Below are 21058 nucleotides of genomic sequence, written 5' to 3'. Positions count from 1 at the left end.
GATAATTTCATACATTCACTCTCTCGTGTGACAGATAGACTATCCGATACGCCATGTTTCCAGACCGTTCTAAACGTACAATTTGTCGCATTTTTTATATTCTTGTGGTCAGAAATATTTTCACAATCAGCCTGCACTAGATTGTAAGGTCCTTAAAGTTATGGCGAGTTATGCTATTACGAAACAGGATGTTTTTTTTATAACTTCCAATTTTTTTTTCGCGATTTCATTGTTGGTACCGTAGTCAAAGTTGCTCAGTATGACCTATACAGTCGCATCGTAAAATATTGCAGGTCATTGAAAAAACAACCTGTAGATAAAATCATTGATATTCTTTTTTTAAAATTGGGAGTTTCAACCTGTCTAAAGGTCTGTCCAGACGGAAAAAAAATCGCCAATCTGATTAAATTGTCAAATCAGGTGGTGTGGACGCAGACGCCAATTTGTCTCGCCGATTATGATCGATAATATGGAGCTGCACCTCACTCAAGAATTTGTGTAATTTAAAGCGCTCATATATCACCACAAACCTAAAATTGGTGATTAAATTGGAGATTGGCGCCAATTTCGTTGATTAAATCAGTCGATTTGATCATCCCATCAGCAGCGGTATCATGATCGCATTTATCACCTGTCATGTCATGCGACACTTTCACACCATACTTGCTAGAACGTGACAATAGATAAAGAGCCGACCATCTCAGCCCTGCTGGACTGGCCTTTAATAGTCAATCTTCCAAAAACTCAACTGCTTATAAGCTAATTACTACTTCTTCACGTAGACTGACACCGGTATAACTTAATTTTTCGTACCTAACTTACGTTTTAAATTGTATTCCTTTTTGTATTTCAGTAATGCAAACTATTTCATGACACTCAACTGTTTTAACAACATTAAGTATACTGTACGCAAGGTGGAGGAAGGAACGAAATCTCCATGTACCTAAAAGTGTCATCAAAAAACCTTAAATAGGTGGCGCTACAATACCTAGAGTACTTGAACAAAAAAATCAAATCATAGACAGCGCAATTCACTCCGTCAATAACGCCTACTCTAGCGCTAGTCTGGAGAGATTTGGAACTATTATTTATAGCTGACAGCTGGACACTTTCAACAGTTCTACCATAAGAGATGTCACTCCTCTTAATTTCACCTTCTATACTGACTAATCTTGTAAAATACTGCCATATACAAATATTTTTATTCATGGTTGGATCAACTTTTTTTTGTTTTCATCCCGTTAGCCAGGCGACAATATTAGCAGTTAGAAATGTTACACTATGTTTTACTAATACGCGAAGTAGATGACCCATTATGGAAAAAGCTTATAACTGTCATATAAATATATGTTTGGTTATTTTAAATATTAGGTCGTTACCTATGAAATTGGCGTTTTGTATGGAGAACTTTAACGAAATTCGATCTTTCATACAATGGATTTTGCGGATTATTTTGTGATGGCATTTTCAAACCAAACAAATTTTTGCCAGTAATCTGAGACATTTTTAAGGCACATTTTCTATCTCATTTTTTTTAATCTGTCCCGTCAGTAATATAAGTCATTTAAATACTCGAGCCGGCAGCACATGAAAAGTGCTGTGTTCAGGGCGGTATTCTGAATACATAAAACAATAAAAGTAGCAAATGATTGTATGTAAAATCGTTGTTATGTAGCGCACTAATGAAATTAAAAAATACTTCGAAGTTACTATTAAAATAAATAAACTATGACATGACTAATACTTATGAACAAAAATACCAATTTCATAGGTAATGACCCAATACTATAAAACCAGGGTTTCAGACGCCCACACTAGCGTCTCCCGAGCGTCGGCGTCTAGACAACTCTATGGCTGCTGCTCGACGCAACGTTGGCGCAACTGCGCAGCGATACCATTTTCCATAACGCTGACTAGACGCCGACCCTTAAAAGACTCAAGTGTGGGGTGGCCTTTACTGCATATACAACAATATATGGCAGTTATAATATTCAACTCTATATTTAACTCTAATTTCAACAAAATATTTTTATGACATTATGAGAGTGACTCAGGCGACCGTAACCATGGCAACGAGTTACAAGAAAAAGTTGATTCACCCACATAACCTACATATTATGTAAAATTCTACCGGTACTGTCTCAAATATACTGTATAATATTATTTATTATTTTAAATTTAAGATTTGTACGTTACTTTTTCGCCGGTTGTGTCTTGTAAGTATTTTTTATTGATATATTTTGCGGTTATTGGGTTATATCGTTATTATTAAAGTGATATTTTGATATTAGATAGAGTAAATTGACAGCAGTAGGTGTTTTTTTGTAATATTTTTTATTAATTTTACGGTAAAATACCAATAAAAAGGAATCCTTCTTCCTCGCGTTGGCCCGGCATTTTGCCACGGCTCATGGGAGCCTGGGGTACGCTTGACAACTAATCCCAAGATTTGGCGTAGGCACTAGTTTTATAATTCCCATAAAAAGGAATAAAAACTTGAAAGGAAAGTTCATAAAAAAAAATAGTAACATTTATAATACATAATGCGGTAATCCCACAGGTCTATACTAGAACTAGCGACCCGCCCCGACTTAACAAAATATACACTTAAACCGTCTCCAAGAATCACTCTATTGATAGGTAAAAACCGCATGAAAAACCGTTCAGTAGTTTTTGAGTTAGCGAACATAAATACAAACAGACAGACGCTGTGGGGGACTTTGATTTATAAGATATATATGTGATGTGTTGTACAAGCCTGCCTGTCAACGATCAAACGTGCGACCAAAATTGAAATGTCTTTAAAGGGTCGACAACGCGCATGTAACACCTCTGGAGTTGCAGGCGTCCGTAGGCTGCGGTGACTGCTTACCATCAGGCGGGCGGTATACTTGTTTGCCACCATCGTGGTATAAAAAAAATGATGTGAGTGTGATGAACATAGATACTTTTTTGTTCTTGAGTCATGACTGTTGTATGTATATAAGTAAGTAAGTAAGTAAATATTCTTTATTGCACCAACAATTATACATTAAAAGTATAAGTATATATTTATCTACAACATTTAGTATTTTCCAGTTTTGTACATTCAAGCCCGACTAGCGGCCACTATGGAGCTCAAGTGGTCACGTTTTTTCATTTGTAGTCTGTCTCTTTCGCACTCATTAAATGTTCATATACGAGATATTTATTAATCTTTATTGCACAAAAGAAAACCTTATAGTACAAAAGGCGGACTTAATGCCATGAGGCATTCTCTACCAGTCAACCTTTAGGCAAAGCAGAGAGATTGTGGGCGGTGCCACTTTAACAACAACAACCAAATATAATACAATAACATACCATACATACATAAATATACATACTTATATTTCTTATAATATATACATAAATAACGACAAAACATATAGAGCTTACCCATACATTATTATTTTTTCATTCTGCTAGCAAAGAAAGCACGTAAGGATTTTTTAAATGCAAACTTATTTTGAGCATTTTTGATGCCGTAGGGAAGTCCGTTCCAAAGACGGGCCGCCTGCACGGAAAACGAATTCGACATGAACCCAGTGCGGTGAAGAGGGATAGATAGAGACATATTGCCGGAAGAGCGAAGTTGGCGAGAAAGCTTCCCTTTTGCACACTTCAAGCGTACGCTACATTTTAGATTTGTGGGTAATCCCATTAAATACAGGCCCGCAAATGTCAGTTTACTCCATCTAATTCTGAATTCAAATTATAAAACTACGATTCCCACTGAACGGGCGGAGTCGGGCCGCGTCGGAGCGCATTTAAAATTTGTACGGCCGCAAGCCGGTCGGCTCCGAACGGACGCGGACGGCTCCGGGCGGATTCCGTCGCGTCTGCCATACATAATGTATATGCCCGACTCCGCCCGTTCGGTGTGAAACGTACTATAATGGTCACATTTACTTCATAATTTTTCTATCTATCAGATAAGCGTGAGAAAGGAAATGTATCGACAACGAAATATCTACGATACGTCTTTGAAAGTATTGTTAACCAATTTTATGGAAATATAAACCCTACATTAAAACTATTTAAAACCCACTTCTTTATACAAACAAACAGTCCCAATTATCCTCTCTGGATCTCGACACAATGGTAATTTGTATTACATAATATTTTCTTCGGTTACCGTGTTAGTGACTCATATATAAAACTCGTAGTCGGTTTCCATAGTTTTATTTTATTTTTAGAATAGAATAGAATAGAATTTGTTTTATTCATAAACACACAAACAGTAATAGACAGACATAAAAGAGAACATAGTGAGAGTGAAGTGTCACGAAATGGCCTCATCTCAGCATGTTGCTGGCGACTTCCAGCGCTGATCTTCCGATGAGACCGTCGAGTGCGAAATAATCACGGAAGGTAACAGTTTTACACGGTTTGATGTGTGTGTGGCATTTTCAACCAAAAGGGTACTTAACGACGGTTGTGAATAAGGCACTATTTACATATAGCTTCAATTTGAAATCAACCTTATCAGCAACCGACACTTTGGTTGAAAACATCACAATTATTGACCACAGCTATATGCCCGTTCATTTGCCTTTTTTTTATTTGGTTATAATATGAGTTAGGAATGAAAAACATATTCCATACAAAATTTTAAAAGCTCCTAGTTCTTATAAATAAAATCCAGATCATCAAAATGCAAAATTTATAGGGCTACGTTCGTATGGGAAAAGTTGTCACGTGACGTCATTTCCTAATTTCCTCTTGAAACAGAAATATTTCATCATATAAAGATGTCGGGAACTGGTAAGACATCTTTAAGTTCAAGGTTTTTGAGAGAATTTACCAGTAAATCATATTTAGTTATTTAGAACGTTTATAACCCGTTGGTGACATACAAGCAGACCGTGACGTAAGTGAAGCCTTTCGACGTTTTCAACAGTAGGCGTGTTGCTGACTCTTTTACCCTTTGAACGCCAACCTACCGACGTACGTTACTAGATAAGTAATGCAATAGACAAATAGGAAACAAAGAGGTGGCCTATCACATATGCTTTTTAACTATATTTCCATAGACAATGTTTGGCGTGAAAACATTTACTTTCTTTTTAAATTGACTTATTAAAAAATAGATTTAAATTATAAAAAATGTCGGCGTGGGCTAAATGCGATTTACGAATATTTTTTACACCATTAATAAAATACAGATTATTACAGTACAAATTACAGTGCATTTAAAAAGAAAGTAAATATTTTCCCGCCAAACATTGTCTATGGAAATATAGTTTTAAAAAATATATTTGACACGCCACCTCTTTGTTTCATATTTATCTATTGTAAACCTATATAGTGACCTATTTATTTATTACAACACGCCATTGTAAACCTTATCGGGATGCACAAAGGTTAATACTGTAACTGAGCGCGTCTGTTGACATCTTTGGCGGTAAAGAGTTTTTTTTAAAGAACACTTACGATTGTATCTTACGTTTATGTTACATTATGAACGTGTCCCTATTAATTGACACAATGAGGATGTCATAAATAGTCATAATCAGACATAGAAGTTTTTGTGGCAAAAAAGAGTGCTTGAGAAAATGAAGCATCGACAAATAATAACATCGATAAGTCAGTCATAGATCAATAATTAAAAGATGTCTACTTGCTGTAATTTACCGGGTAATATCAAGAATGCAAATCAATTACAAATCCGACCATAATTTATTTATTACATACCTATATTTATTATTTAAAAATAAAAACGTAAATTGTAGAATACAGTGTCAACAAATAAGAAAACTACCTATGGGTGTATAATAGAAGATATCGAAGGTGTTGTGTAGTTCGCGGTAGCTATCTTTTTTATAAAATGTTAAAAAATATTTATTTCGATGTTACCTAGCATTCATTTTATTTTGCCACTAAAACTTCTATAGACCGCGAGCCAGGAACAATTTCCATGACCAATCTCCTCCCGGCTGAAAACTCGTGTAGTTGTGTGGTTAACGGCTAGGTATGATGAACCCTCGTTGACGTCAGCTCAGCTGCCGCTCCGTTGGTGGGTTGAGGAATGGCAGCCACCGAAATTGTCATCGCCTTCCGTTTGATACTTTGTCAAATGATAGTTTAGATGCTGCTGTTACATAAAAAAATGGTCAGCCCGTTATATCGCGGTGTTAAGAACATCAGCTGGTCGCATGAACATGTAAAAAATAAGCGCTGTTGGGCAACAAATAACCCGACCGAATTACGTAGGTTGTTTTGGTATGTTGTCAGGAACGGGTTTTTAATTTTGTCGCATTGCGTATGTTCTGTCCCTCACTGGCGCACGCGTATAGCACATCTGTGGGATCCTACCATCAGTACCATCTATTTAATGAACAGATGCTTGCGTGGCGTGTGCATGCACGGCTCGACATTTATCTCACGCGCACATGCACATTTCCGCACACGCAGACGATGTTCTCTGTCCTATTGAGACTGTACTCCTAAATTCGACCATAGGTATAATTTGCAGGACAAGATTTTAAACAAACACCAATTTATTTCCAGCGACCTCAAGTTTTTAAAACAACTTCAATAGATCGTGTCATTCACGAAGACGTATGCCTTAACTCGTAATATCATGTTAATAAAGGTTATATTTGACAAACCTGCGCGTCATCGTGGATGACACGAACTATATTATCGATAATATCCAGTGAAAATATTTATATTGATGGAACGTTTTTAATCTTATGAAAGTTTTGTGACTCCATATTAGTTTATAAATATATTGTAACAATATACGCCGCTTTCAGCAGGCACATGTAACTGTATTAAAGTGTTAAGTATTTGTTATGATGCGTTTTATTTGAGCCACGGCAGTGGGGAGACACTAGAGCGTTCGGGCGTTCTCGGCTCCTTTCGCTCAGCATTGCTCCGAGCAATTATTAGGGTTGGCACAACTTGACGTCCCTTTGCGTGCGCAGCCACAGATGATTTTAATTTAGACAACCCTAAATAGCCGAAAGGGAGAGTTCTATACATTAGTAAGAGACAGCATGACTTGTCCCTGAATCGCTGTCAAACTTCGGTTTTTTATTCTGTGGCTACGGGTATTTATAACTACCAAATTCCGAACGGTCTGTCGTAGTCAAACACTTATGGTATTTCTAGACAATGTTGGCTGGTTGTAAACTAAATATTAACCCCCTTATTCATAAACGTATACTAAAGTTACGATGCCGCTGATCATCGTTTGTCCCTTTCCGACGTATTGGTAAGGGACGACGACGAGGGACAAACGATGATCAGCGGCATCGTAACTTTAGTACACGTTTATGAATAAGGGGGAAGTGATTATTTTGAATGATAAATATTTAATGGCGTTTATTTGCATTTGATTTGTCACGTTTTTTGGTGTATAAAAAACTTGTTTCACTCGGTAGCAACGGTTTAACCCTTATGTCTTGAAACCCTCGCGATTCTCAAGGTTCCACTTATTTAACCACTTGCTACGCTCGTGGTTCAATTTTGGTATTTACTCGGGGTATCGACATTAGTATCAGAACTTAAACAACAATTTTGTCCCCTGATAGGTAAAACAAATCATTATTTTACCAATATGGTAATAATCAAATGAAAAAGTCAACTTCAAACATATTAACAATATATTTATTTAGTTGTCTTTCTTTTGCAATAACAATGTAAATCGTTACAAAATACATGGAATAAAAATTCTAAATGCATAATATTGCACAAATACAGCCAGATAACATTCAATATATATAACAATGTACTTAACAATTATTATTCTTAAAAATAGTGGAATCGCATTATTTCTTATTAGCCGGGTCCACACAGAGCGAGCATACACGCGAGGCAATTTCCTCACGCACAATACGGCCAGTGTAGACTTGCCTCGGCCGTGTTCTCGTATTGTGCGTTGTGTGTGAGGAAATTGCTTCGCCCGTATGCTCGCTCTGTGTGCACCCGGCTATTAACCACACCATACAAATACTTATAATGCTTCTAAAGCACACTGTTAATTTATGATATTTAATATCTTGATTTTTGATTGATCCCAGAGTGCATGGTCCATTATTACGAGTAACAAATTTAAACAGTATGTCAATACAATAAAATTAACTAAAAGTCAGCTAATTATGCAGCCGTTATAGGCGGGTCCACACAGAGCGAGCATACGCGCGAGGCAATCTCCTCGCGCACATAACGGCCAGTGTACGTGCCTCAGCCGAGGCGGCGCTCGCGTTTTCCGCGCTCTGTGTGGACCCTATTCTATAAATACATTAGGGGTGTCACGAATATTCGCATTCATATATACGACTATTTCGCATCATTTTAAACATTCGCATCAAATGAAGCGAATGTGCGCAGGTCGTGTCGTGTCCTGTCTCGTCGACTCGCTGGGAAAAGTAATGCATTTTGACCAGTAGACAGCATTTTTCAACACTTTATAACATCCCATTCTAAGGTAACGTATGTTTTATGTACTAACAGATTTTTTTTCTAATTAGGAATGATAATAACAACTACATATTCACTAACATTCGCATTGGACATTAGGCGGGTCCACACAGAGCGAACATACGCGCGAGGCAAGTTCCTCGCGCACAAAACTCGGGCGAGCAAAACGCGCGCGCCGCCTATGCTTGCTCTGTGTGGACCTAGCTATTCGGAAACGCATTCGCGAATGTGAAGAATGCGACATTCGTGACATCCCTGATATACATTGATACCTAATATTCTCAGATGTGGACTAACACTATCATCAATTACAATGGTATATGGTTGAATAAGTCTTATGACTACAGTAGATTCTAAGGCGGACATCACACTGGATGCGAATCGCATGTCGCTCCGACGTTTGAGCGAGACAACGCTATGCGCGTATTATAGCAACATCCCGCTCGCACATCGCAGCGACGTGCGAATCGCATCCGCAGTGTGATCCGCCTAAATATCTGCGGCAAGCAAAACGTCCCACTTTGTCGCTTGCCATAAAGACGCCTTGTCAGGTTATTCGTATAAAGATACAAGCAAATCCCGTCCTTATGTGTAATTGTGATAATCAGGGCCCGTACTTTTCAGGCCGTTGACGCAAAAATGACGTAATTTAACATACAGGGAGTTACTACAAATTTAGATAACTTACTTATTGATGGGTATCATAATAAATACTTGTTACGTGAATAAAAGCTTGTTACGCTGTTAAAAACCAAAAATATGTATTATTTCATAAATTAATAATCTATTATTTATTTGTGTGACAATAAAATGAAAGTCAGTTAGACGTTTCTATACTGATTGTCAAGTATATGTATCAGTTACCTAAAGAGGTTGACAAATGATTAATTATTACGAAAATACTAATTGGAATCATACTCTATGTAGCGTTGACAGAAAAATGACGTCATTTTTCTGTCAACGGCATGAAATTTACGGGCTCTGGTGATAATTAATTTATTTACATGGACATTGTTTGTTTGGTAATATTATCTTTTAAGCGTTTTGGGGTCACCTGTAAGCTCGCAAGAGTTTTTCACTAATAAAATAAAATAAAGTGGGACGTTTTGCCGGCCGTGGTCACATATTATATTGTACTGTACCATGTAGTACTCAAGTGCCAATTACATCCACACTTTATCAGGCCCGAAAAAGAATATTTTTCCGTTTCATCAAATATCAGCATATCGTTTACAATCTTTTAAATGTAAAAAAAATGGTTCATATGCAAAAATGTCAAGCATTGAACATTTATGGCAATTACAAACAAAGTATATTTTACATTTTAAATATTGTTAACGATGTGCTGATACTCCGTGAAACGGAAAACGATTATCAGGCCCGAAATCGGTACTGATTTCGGGCCCGTCATCGGGAAGTGTGGATGTAATTGGCGCTTACTCGGTTAGGAATAGAGATGTGCCATTCTGAGAATATTTTCCCTTTTGCATGGGAAATGTTCTCGCTCGAGAATATTTCCCATGAATTGAAAACATTCTTTAGAACGGTACAACTATAGTTAATTAGTTATGACACATGTGGATTGGTGTGCAAGCAGGACAACGCTACGTACGTCCCACTCGCAAACCAGAGCGTCGTGCAGAGGTATAGATTTTAGTGTCCCTTGTACACAGGTTTCCTCTTCTCAATGAACGACACCATGCCCTCAATCCGATCCTTCATAGGAATGTTCTGCTCGTAGAACTTCTGTTCCACCTCATATCCTTCTTTGATGCTGCCCTGCACACCCTCGTTGATGGCTTGCTTGGCGCAGCGGAGGGCTATCGGAGCGTTAGGGATTATCTCCCGCGCCAGCTCTAAGGACTTCTCGTAAGCTGCGTTCTTATTGCTGTTCTGTGGCACGACATGGTTCACGATGCCTGGAAACATAAAAAAAAAATATTGAGGAAAACAAAATGTAGGTAAGGTTATTGTTTATAGAAGATAATTATCAACAATTTGGTGTTAGCAAAATGTGTTTTAGTGATTAGCCGGGTCCACACAGAGCGAGCGAGCGAGCACGTATGTGCGAGGCAAAGTTCTCACGCACAAACCGGCCAATGCGACCGAGGCGGCGGGCTCGGGCGAGGAAAACGCACGCCCCGCCGCGGCCGAGGCACGTCTACACTGACCGGTTTATGCGTGAGGAAATTGCCTCGCGCGTATGCTCGCTCTGTGTGGACCCGCCTATTCACATGATTGCATAATGATATTAACAAGGTGCCCGTGAGCATTGCGAGAGATTTTAACGGTGCAACTAAAATGTCATACAAAATTTTCTGGATTCGGCCCAGAGATAAGTAAATGTTTTTCGAAATCATTCTTTCGCCATAAGTCGGTACAAACACATTTTTGACTGCGGTATTGCCACTTTGAGGTCTAGTCTGGTCATACCTATTGATTGACATCGAAAAATAAAAAAAATATATTCAAGACGCTACCCCCAAATAAAAAAAATTTTTTTAGTTAATTTTAGGTTATGTGTTAATCAATAAAAATTACGTTTTATGTACAGGAGTGTTAAAAAAAAGGGGAAAAAAAAAAAACAAAAAAACATTTTATTTTGTTGAATTTCACAAAAAGTCATATTACATTTTTTGCTTCTGTTGCCATCAGGAATGCACCGTTAAAACCTCTCGCAATGCTCACGGGCACCTTGTATATCATTTCCTTTTTAACCTCTAGCGCTAAAAGAGGGGTGTTATGTTTTGACGCTAATGTCTGTGTGTCTGTCTCTGGCATAGCTCTCAAACGGATGGACCAATTTTGATGCGATTTCGATTCCGATTTTGATTTTAAGAGTATCAGCACTTTTCCAAAATGCAGTAACATGGATTTTATTGGCATAATGCATAGGGCCATTATTATGCAGCTGCCCCCACTAGAGCCCAAATGTTATGCCCCTCTCGGTATCGAGCCCATCCCTAGGCCTCTGCGATATCAAGTTGCCCCTCCCCCCCCCCCCCCTAGTTCACTGGCTGGCTAGCCCTTATGCAAAAATCTAGCCGTACTTACCCAAAGCTTTAGCTTCAGTACCACTGATAATTCTGGAAGTATAGATAAGCTCCTTAGCTATATTAGGGTGGATGACCCTGGGCAATCTCTGCGTGCCTCCAGCCCCAGGAATCAGTCCCCGGCCTGTCTCCACCAACCCCAACTTTGCCGTCTCTGCAGCCACACGGATGTCACAAGCTAGTGCCAACTCTAAGCCTCCTCCGACAGCCACTCCTTCAATGGCCGCTATAGTTGGCATTGGAAGGTCCTCAATTTCGATGAATGTCTCTCTTAATCTTCGAACAAATCTGGCCACCTCATCATCAGACATCTTAAACCTTTCTTTCAAATTTGCACCTGAAAATATTTTATAATTTCAAGATCCTCATTGAAATTTTCAAGATCATACATGATTGTTACGACTTAACTAAACTAAAGGACCTGTTTGTTATGAGCAAGAATCATCGTCTAAGAGGCCACAGCTTAAATATTACTTGCGTTCCCAGCACAAACAATTAGTTGTGCGCGAGTGGGATAAATTAAGTATCATAAGCAATGACAAATGCTCCTTCATGGAACAGTTTTAAAAACACACTTGAGAAACATTTAGAAAAAAAAAAACAATATATCGGACATTCCTGTACAAATTGACTAAGCCGCACAGGAAGCTCAAGACAATGATAAATATAATACATAAGCTGAACACACAAATAAATGCCCTCACTGGGATTCAAACCCAGGACCATCGGCTTCATTATAAATTATCAAAATTAACATTAATCAAACAAAAACAAGTAGAGCGATATACATGCAACAGCTTTCAGCTGCTAGTGTATGAAACAATATAATATAAGTATGTTTCTTAAAATATATCCTTGTTTGGTATGATTAATAGCCAGATGACAAAAACTTGATTAACATATGTTCACTGCGGCAATTAGTGTACTCCTCCATACTTTGTACCTATCAGGTCTTTCGGCAAAATACTGCAGTGCTAGCACTATTAAGACTAAGAGTGTGTTTTTTTCAACTAATCATACTCTTCTGACATTTTGCTAGCCACAAAATAAAATGTTTTGTAATCGAACATTACTGCTACATCATGTTAAGCTAACCTATGTACTTGAAACTTGTCGAAAAAAACAAGATATTGCTTACCAGCGCAGAATATCCCCGGCACCAAGCTGTACAGTATAACAACAGAAATCTTAGTATCCTCCCGCAACAGCTGGTTGACTTCGCGCATAGCGCCCACCATGTCGTGGCTGAGTGCATTGCGCGTGGAGCCGGCGTTCAGTCCATATACCGCGATACCTTTATCCTCGCCTGTTAGCTTCTCGAACACTACCGGCCCTTCTGGAGCCGACGCCAGCCCGCGCCAGGGCACTTTGCATAACCGCCGCAAATTGTTCAGCCTTGTTATCAGCATCTTAGTTTACGAATTTACACTTGTTGAGCAATTTTAGAGAATAAAAGATATGATATAATTACGGTGATAAAAAAGAAAGATATTTCACGAAATTATATTAGAGCAAGAGCAGAACGGAGTATTATTTGTATAACAGATAAACGATAAATGTCAAAAAGACCTATCTCCTCTTGCGTAGATAACGCGTTATCTTTTCGTCAATGTTTTAATTAAATAAACTAAAAATTAATCTCGTATCGTAATTGCGGTAAACAAAAGTCAATTTTTATAAAACTATTATGGCCTGGATGCGAGTATTTTAAGCCAAGCAAAAGTCAAACATATTGATGAGCTTTTCCTAAAAAAAAATATTGACGATAATCATGTAGTGCAAAGTTTTAGGTATGTACCTTAACAAAAAAAAAAGGTATGTACCTAGCTATAAGGCTGTAAGGTAACTTACAAAATCTTTCGATAGGAATCAAAGATAGGAATAGAATCTCCTTGTATTAGTATAAGTATACGTAAAGAGAGCCCTCTTGAAGCATTTTATGGAAACTCCGTTGGTTAGGGCTTAACTTACACTTTACACATAGAATTTCAACCTTAGCAATCATGTTCAAGGTTCAAATTAAATTGGACTCGGGAAATGCGACTTGTCTTCAAATGAATCTTGAAAGCTAGATTAATTGGTAATATATTTGGATTTTTAAAGAAAACTTTGGATTGGTGTGGCCTGGAAAATGGCTTTGAGAGCCACTCCACACGAACGTGAAGCGTCTTTTGAGCGTCAGCGTCTAGTCAGTGCTATGGAAATGGCGGCGCTGCGCATTTGCGCTAACGTTGCGTCGAGCAGCAGCCATAGATGACTAAAAGCCGACGCTCGGGAGATGCTAGAGTAGGGTGGCCCTGATAATTAATTAGTGATATAGATAATTATCTTCTGCTATCAAGTTGATTAAGTCCACCATTTTAAGTTTAGCTATTGTCCTTTATCACTTGAATAAATTAGGCTCAGAATTTCTAAGAACAAAGTTGCCGTATAATGCAGTTTTTAATACTTCAGAAGAATCAGAAGTAGGGATGAAAATTCCGAAAAAAATATTCCAAAATGTTATTTTTCTTTCGGTTTTTTTTTTCAGTTTTAACCAATTTTTTTTTTAGTTTATGCACAATTAATTTTTTAACAAGGTTTAACACAATAAGCCACTCTTGATTATCTCTAGGGTTTTATGTAATAGTTAGCGATATCGCGCGGACCGATCCGCGTTTGCTTAATACTATTATTACATACTTAGTTTTATTTTCCTGTCGAAGCTGTTATTGTATCTATCGTTTAAATATCGACCTTATGTACGAGACAGTAGAATACTACATACACGTTATGATGTTTAAATAACACTATCACAGTCTGGGGTATCAAAATCACTGCCAACTTAACTTGCTCTAAATCTTCTGCCAAGTTTTTCTATAAGTTTAGATTTTGATCTCTTTAGAATTGCTAAAGGGACCTACTGATTACCGGGCTATTCGTAAAAGCTGACTGACAGGCCGATATCGTCCTGTTAACTTTAGAAGATGGGCGTACATTAATCCATATTTGTCTTACTTATGAATATAATTCACGATTTTTACATTAAAATAAAACCATCACTATTGTCTTTTGAATTTAATTAAACAGAAACAATAAAAACATCACTCAAAGTCCCGATGGTCAATTTTGAGGACGTCGTCTAAATATCGCACGAGCATAAGCATGGGGTTTGCGCGCTCGAAGTTCCTGGAGACGTTGGTTTCCAGCTCTGCGGGCCAGAGGGTCCGGGGGATGCTGCGTTTTGCTCTTCGCCACTAAAGCATATAAAATGGAACGTTAACATCTCTGGAGTCGCTACGGTGACTGCTTACCATCAGGCGAGCCGTTATTGCCACCGACGTGGTAAAAAGAAAACCTCTTGTTTTGTGGAAAATGGAAGATCTAACACCTACAAAAAAGTTAGTGCTAAATGTTCAAAAAAATTAAGGCTATGTAGTGCGCTTATAGTATTTCTTATCAGGCAAACGAACAGACGAAACGTCTGATGTCTCCTATGGACACCGGCAACATCAGAGAGATTGTGTGTAAAGGGGTTAAGTAGGTATAACAGCGGAGCTGAGTGTTTCAAAAACAAGCTTAGTAGGTGTTTCTAGCAAATTACCTAATACTTAAATGAACTTGTTTTATGGAAGGAGCAAGATAAAAAAGCTCGTGTGGGGTGCACACCGACTATAAGCATATTCCACAATTAGAGAATGCTCCCAGGATAATTTGTTTGGGTGAAAACCAGGAATTCCCGGTTCAGGGACTGATTTTACATAGAAAACCAATAAGTACCAATACACACCTCTCGTCTCCTCGGTTGTCGGTGTTTCCTGTTTTGCTCCACTGTGTGTAAGACTGAGTATTTTCTGTAGTGGTGCCAGGAGCTGCCCGAATGTTCCGCATAGTGATCATCTTCGAAGCGCCTCGTGACTTTTTGTTGCGAACTCGAATTTATCTGCAATTTAGTATCTGTTTCATAAATATGCTGCCAACCTGGATAAAAAAGTTCTCCACCCAACGCATAAATGAGTCGCATAGAAATGCTGTAGCTTATTTTAGTCGGAAGAATACTCTATAAGTATGCTTTATGCACACTCAGCCACAAGATTGCATGACCACTTTAAGAATGAATTCATTAATAACTTGTCCATGAAAATTGCTTCTCGCTCGCTATACTGTACAGGCCGCGTAGCCAACATGCAAATCGCTTACGCTCCGTAGCGAAGAGTTATAGAGAGACACAAAGCGTTTCGTTATAGCTATAGAAATTGCCCCCTTGTCTAGGCCGGCAGTACAGTAGGTATGTTCTCTAGCATAAGTATCGACCTTGACACAGGCTGCGTTCACGCACATGTCACGCAAGCGGTGTGCCGTCTTATAAAAGTACATCTGGAAATGGCGACGTGAAAAGCGAAATAGATATACCTAAAGTAACAGGGTACCTTATATTTAGACGATTTCCATAGTTTTTTAGACCCAGACTTCTTCTTTTTAAGTTTTTTGCTGCAGATAGTGGAATGGTCTTCAGAATCACTAGCATATTTCACGGGTGAGACGTAATACTGCAAAATATCACCTAAAATTAAAATTTCAATATTTAAGTTTCTGAAATAGACCTAAAAATAACGACAGACAATAAAACACAAAGTACCTACTTAAACTGGCAAAAAAAGATATTGGCACTGATGAACGACTATATGCTAGTAAACATCTGAGGGCCTACCGCGAAAACCGAAATTCGCAAATTGCGGGGATCTTTCTCTTTTACTCTCACTAAGACGTAATTAGAGTGACAGAGAAAAATGCTCGCAATTGACGAACTTCGATTTTCGCGGTTATAGCCCTGGTATTCCTCAAATGGCCAGTTATATTGATACACCGTTTTAATAGGTAAGTCTAGCAATTGTACTGACCTATTAAAGTATAACATGGTTATAGTAAATCCGCAGCGGCATAAACGACCCACAGGAACGTCCCGCACACTGGAAACAGACAACAAGTAATCGTGGGCACAATACGAGCTACCGGCATTCGAGTATCAGTGATTGGATTACACGACTACACTACATAACGGCGTCCGCTAGCAAGCGCGGTTACACGGAGCGGGTTAACGAAAAATAATATGAGCAACGCTAAGAGACTATTCTGTATGATGTCTTGTTCTCTTGCTCCACGACCCCAAAATCTGTCTGTATATCTAACACTAAATAAGATACATTTACTTTACTTTTAGTTACTTCCAACACGTTGTTAGTTGAATTTACATTTACTTATTGATAAAAATAATTGAATTTGCCAATTCATGGCAGGAAACCGCGCTGGATCGGGACAGGTGGCGTTCTCTCGTTTCGGAGGCCAAGATTCTTTTTGGATCGCTGAGCCAAAGCAGTTAGTTAGTTTATTGATAAAAATGTACAAATTTTTCACATTCAATGTGGATCACCATGAGTAAACAATGAACACATTTTCTGCGAGAAAAAAAAACAGTATTACCCACTCAAAAAACCATACAATATAGGCCAACAAGTTATCTGGCATACGAGCGAAAATTACGAGCGCCCACTAGGTAGGGTGTGGGACCATGCACTCGTCAGTCACATTCGAATAATTAGTGCTTATATTAAGAAAAGACTGAGCCTATAAAAGAAGACTTACACATGCGGTTGATGCCGCGGCGCAGCGCATCGCACGCCAGGACGGCGGTGAGCAGCTGGGAACTGTAGTCGTAGTAACAGTTGCCTGAAACCTCTCTTTCTATAGTAAAACGTACCTTATATTTTGTGTCATTTTTGGCTATCTAAGGAACGCAGCTAAGCGGTAGAATGATCACAAAACGCTTGTTATCTTCAATCGAAAAAAATAATTAAACCAAACTCGTCACACAAGTACAACGTAAACAACAGTAGGTATATACAGTTTATAAATTGTATATGCGGATGTCAATCACAATGAAAAAATCAATGATGCTCAACTCTGGCCAATGTGGAACTCAAACCCACATCTTTGGATTGCCCCACAACAATACAATTTATAGATTGTGTTTTGTAGTGTGGTTACTTGGTATCTCAACCTCGGAGTTACACACTTGTACAAGTAGCGAGGTAAATGACTAAGTAAATAACACATGAATATTTGATCGCACAAAAACCATTGTGCTCGTTATAGCCTCGTCATTCATCTTGAGTATTGAGGCTGCCTTTCAACTGAGGCAACAATCAATTATATTGATTGATTCTCGCACGTCTCTCCTCTCCGACTCAGTGAAAAACATCCTTAGCACAACTGTGCGGGGTTAGATCACCAACAAATATTATGTAGGTGCCTAATAAGTAACTTCAAATGGACTATCAAATCAAATCATCATCAAACTGCTAGAAAGTAATTTCAAGATCTTACCATGATTAAGTTGTATAATATGGTACGCAAACGCAACCAGTCGGCTCCACATGTAAAACAACTGATTATCATCAACGTTCTTCCGAAGAACGTTTCGCTTGGGCCAACCCAGAGAGTCTACGCTCGCCTCCGAGATGTGGTCTCCATCAGCCATCCGCGCGTATCTCTCGAGGCTTGCCATGTTTTCTTTAACAGTCTGTAAATGCAATTTGATGTTTTCAGCTATAGTTCGTTGCGCGGACTTGTCTGTAGCTTCCTTATCAACCACGCTAGAGACGCTGTCCGCGCAGCTGGTATCCTCATGGAAATCTTCTAAATTCTTATCCTCCATAAAGGTATTATCGGAGCCATGGTGGCTGCCCAAGCTGTTGTTGTCTTCGAAGTCATGGAGCTCGCAGAAGCTTTCGTAGAAGTCGTCGTTGGTCGTGCTGAGGCAGGTGGCTTGGCTGCAGTCTTGCTTCGGGTCGCTGAGATACACGCTGACCTGGGGTATTAATTGTAATGTAAGCCTGCATGATCGCCATGCGAATGAAGAAATTTTCATATAAAACAACAAATCAAAATTGAAAGGTGCTTTTCGAGCTCTGACCAAAAGGAACGGAACCGGTGACAGTTGAAAACTTGCGACACGGGTGACGCCTACATGCGACTATTTACCAAGTCGTCGGCGTCCGTCACCCATCTCCTTTGTTGCGAATATGAAAGGAAAAAGAGGAATGACGATACCTGCTCGTGGCGATTGCGTCGAAAACGTCGCTCCGTGAGTTTCCAAATCCGTTGCTGATGCTGCTCTCTGCTCTTGCACCGAGCGGTTCTTAAGCTGTTGCAGATTGCATCGTATCGTTATCTCTTAGTTTCTTGGTCGTTGGGAGTGTCACGATATCGCAATCTATACTATGAAATCAGGATAATTCGTGACACTCCCAACGGCCAAGAACCTAAAAGATCGCGATACGATGTAATCAGGGTAATTCGCAACAAATACCTGATCAAAAAGGCTACGCCGAGCACGCCGCTCCGTGAGCTCCTGATGCAGTAGCTGCTCTTGCACCGAGCGGTTCCGGAGTTGCTGCGCCGCATCCAGCTGATGCTGCTCTAGCGTTCTATACTGCTCGTAAAGGTACCATGAGCGCATACGGTCAGTCTTCTTGTCATGCGCATGCGGTTGTAGATCTACGACAAGACATTCCCTATTTTTTAGTAAATCTTAACAAATTTAAAAACTTATAACTAAGGTTAACGTAAATAACTATCTTAGGTGCAGAGAGGATCAGTGCCCTATCCCATCTGTAGGCCGCGACCCGCGACGGTCAAGGATACTGTGGCGGCTTTTAGTATCAGAAGCCTGGCGAGAAGGGCATCAGTCGTCCTAGCCTCGCTCATGAAAGGGCCTCACAGAGGTTGCCATGTGTCGGGATTTCCCATGACATGTTACGATTTTTTGTCCTTTATCAGGATGGCGGGGGAGTTGGTGAGAGTTGGTCAGTGTCAGGGTTTTTAGCTAAAAGTTTGGAGTTGAGCCAAGGAAAGAGAATATGCTTTACGCTATAGCTACATCATAAGCTGGCGAGTAAAGGGGTTAATAGCCCACGAAAGTTGGAATAAGGAGTTTTATTATATATATTAGATATTTTATAATTTATCGTGGAAATGGTAAGTATATCGTCTACAATAGTTATAAAATCGCAGTGAAGGTTTTTCGAGAAGTTACCGTCCAGGAAATGTCAGGATTTATGTCTGGATATAGTTCAATCAATTTTTCGTGTTATGGCTCCATCAATGGTAATGATTCTGCCAATATCGAGGTTGGATAAGACACGGCTAGTATATGAATCTTATCATATTACGGTTATATAAATATCACTGTATTGAACAAGAATTATTTGAAGAAGTAAAAAAAAAATACCTAATGAATCTAGAAAATCCATCCAAATACCGTTAATGTTATTAACACTGAAAGTATGCGTAGTTTTATTTTAATAAATATAACATTACTGAAAGAAATATTACGTGAAAAAAATATCTAAAATACAATGTGCTTTACATTTCTTCTGACACTTTTTACTCTAAAAAGCACAACGTCAAACATTTGGTAAAGAGTGCGGAAGATATTGAGCTAAAACCTTATCACAAATACGGTAGAAAAATTAACTGTTGGAACTGGCAGTAAAGGCTGTCGTCGACTAGGCTCGCCGAGACGAATCGAATCGTAATTATTCGCCTTCTATACATTTACTATGAAACGTATAGAAGGCGAATAATTATGATTCGATTCGTAAACTACAAGACTCTTTTTTTTTTTTTTTTTGTTGACGGAGTGGGAATGCATTTACGCACGGTGTGTGGGACTCGCCACTCCTTTCCCCTCTCCAGGGAAGAGGGGGGGGGGGGGGAGAATTTAGCCCTACCCACTAAACCCACTCCGGCGTTTCACCCTCTTTGCCGTTCATGAGGGCGCACTGGGATCGATGATGACATTCACCACGCCGTGGTGACCACGGCGCCCTCCGGAAACTACAAGACTTACGACTGCTGAGTCTAGAAGCCTCGAACGTATAAGCCTCAAATTAATAAGTTCGTGTTGCTGCTTACGATCACAGAAACCTCGAGTCTTTAGACCTCAAGTTTTAAAGCTTCCTAAGCTTTGAACGTTAAGTCTATAAGGGTTGGATCATTTAATTCTTAAAAACTTCTAACAAATTAGATCATAGAGGGGCATAGAGGGGTGTTGGTGCCTACACTTATGTATGGTAGCGAAAGTTGGTTATGGCAGAAGAAACATCAGAGTCAAGTGAATGCAGTGGAAATGAGAACGTTGAGGAGTGTGTGGGGTGTTAAATTACAAGATAGAATTAGGAACAGTGTGATAAGGGAAAAGTGTGGACTGAACGGAGATGTATAGTGACAAAAATTGAGAAAGGTATGTTGAGATGGTTTGGACACGTGGAAAGGATGAGTGAAAGAAGGTTAACAAAGAGAGTGTATAAGGGAGAAGTAGAAGAGGGAGCTGGAAGGGGTAGACCTCGGCGGACTTTCTCTGATCAAATCGAGGAAATCCTGAAGAAAGGCCAGGTCAAGAGCACCGTAAATCGACGAGCGTGTATGAGGAATGTCATGAAAGTGAAGGAAGCGAAAGAGGTATGTCAGGATCGTAGCAAGTGGAAATCCGTGGTCTCTGCGTGATCTGATAAGAC

The 21058-nt window shown here is 39.1% G+C and overlaps 2 protein-coding genes across 3 annotated transcripts; both read right to left on the bottom strand.

Annotated features, from left to right (window-relative positions):
* Positions 1 to 7613: 7613 nt before the first annotated feature.
* Positions 7614 to 13272, bottom strand: LOC133522392 (methylglutaconyl-CoA hydratase, mitochondrial). Its single transcript, XM_061857713.1, has 3 exons — positions 12640 to 13272; positions 11503 to 11838; positions 7614 to 10367 (listed from the first exon to the last, which is right to left on the bottom strand). Exons 1-3 carry the CDS (start codon positions 12908 to 12910, stop codon positions 10102 to 10104), a joined length of 873 nt encoding a protein of 290 aa, XP_061713697.1. The 5' UTR covers positions 12911 to 13272; the 3' UTR covers positions 7614 to 10101.
* Positions 13273 to 14543: 1271 nt separating this feature from the next.
* LOC133522394 (uncharacterized) lies at positions 14544 to 19936 on the bottom strand. Of its 2 annotated transcripts, none has more exons than XM_061857715.1 (7): positions 19771 to 19936; positions 18850 to 19037; positions 17865 to 18348; positions 17124 to 17207; positions 15911 to 16044; positions 15271 to 15423; positions 14544 to 14737 (listed from the first exon to the last, which is right to left on the bottom strand). In XM_061857715.1, the coding sequence occupies exons 1-7, from the start codon at positions 19790 to 19792 to the stop codon at positions 14585 to 14587; spliced, it is 1218 nt and encodes a 405-aa protein (XP_061713699.1). In that variant the 5' UTR covers positions 19793 to 19936; the 3' UTR covers positions 14544 to 14584. The 2 variants fall into 2 exon arrangements, with proteins under 2 accessions (XP_061713699.1, XP_061713700.1); XM_061857716.1 differs by having other exon boundaries at positions 19801 to 19935.
* Positions 19937 to 21058: the final 1122 nt, after the last annotated feature.

The sequence above is a fragment of the Cydia pomonella genome, chromosome 10 (assembly GCF_033807575.1).
Source record: "Cydia pomonella isolate Wapato2018A chromosome 10, ilCydPomo1, whole genome shotgun sequence".
NCBI classification, from domain to species: Eukaryota; Metazoa; Arthropoda; class Insecta; order Lepidoptera; family Tortricidae; genus Cydia; species Cydia pomonella.
The sequence above is the reverse complement of the archived record's forward strand: the minus strand, read 5'-3'. Positions and strand labels throughout refer to the sequence as shown.

What these genes read in the sequence shown, in the direction of transcription:
- LOC133522394 (XM_061857715.1), bottom strand. Translation starts at nt 19,792, where the DNA reads ATGGATTTTCTAGATTCATTAG. An exon ending in GGCGTAGCCTTTTTGATCAG is followed by an intron (nt 18,349 to 18,849) that starts GTATTTGTTGCG and finishes TTAATACCCCAG; the next exon opens with GTCAGCGTGTATCTCAGCGA. An exon ending in TATTATACAACTTAATCATG is followed by an intron (nt 17,208 to 17,864) that starts GTAAGATCTTGA and finishes GAGAGGTTTCAG; the next exon opens with GCAACTGTTACTACGACTAC.
- LOC133522392 (XM_061857713.1), bottom strand. Translation starts at nt 12,910, where the DNA reads ATGCTGATAACAAGGCTGAACAATTTGCGGCGGTTATGCAAAGTGCCC. An exon ending in GCCGGGGATATTCTGCGCTG is followed by an intron (nt 11,839 to 12,639) that starts GTAAGCAATATC and finishes AAATATTTTCAG; the next exon opens with GTGCAAATTTGAAAGAAAGG. An exon ending in TACTGAAGCTAAAGCTTTGG is followed by an intron (nt 10,368 to 11,502) that starts GTAAGTACGGCT and finishes TTATGTTTCCAG; the next exon opens with GCATCGTGAACCATGTCGTG.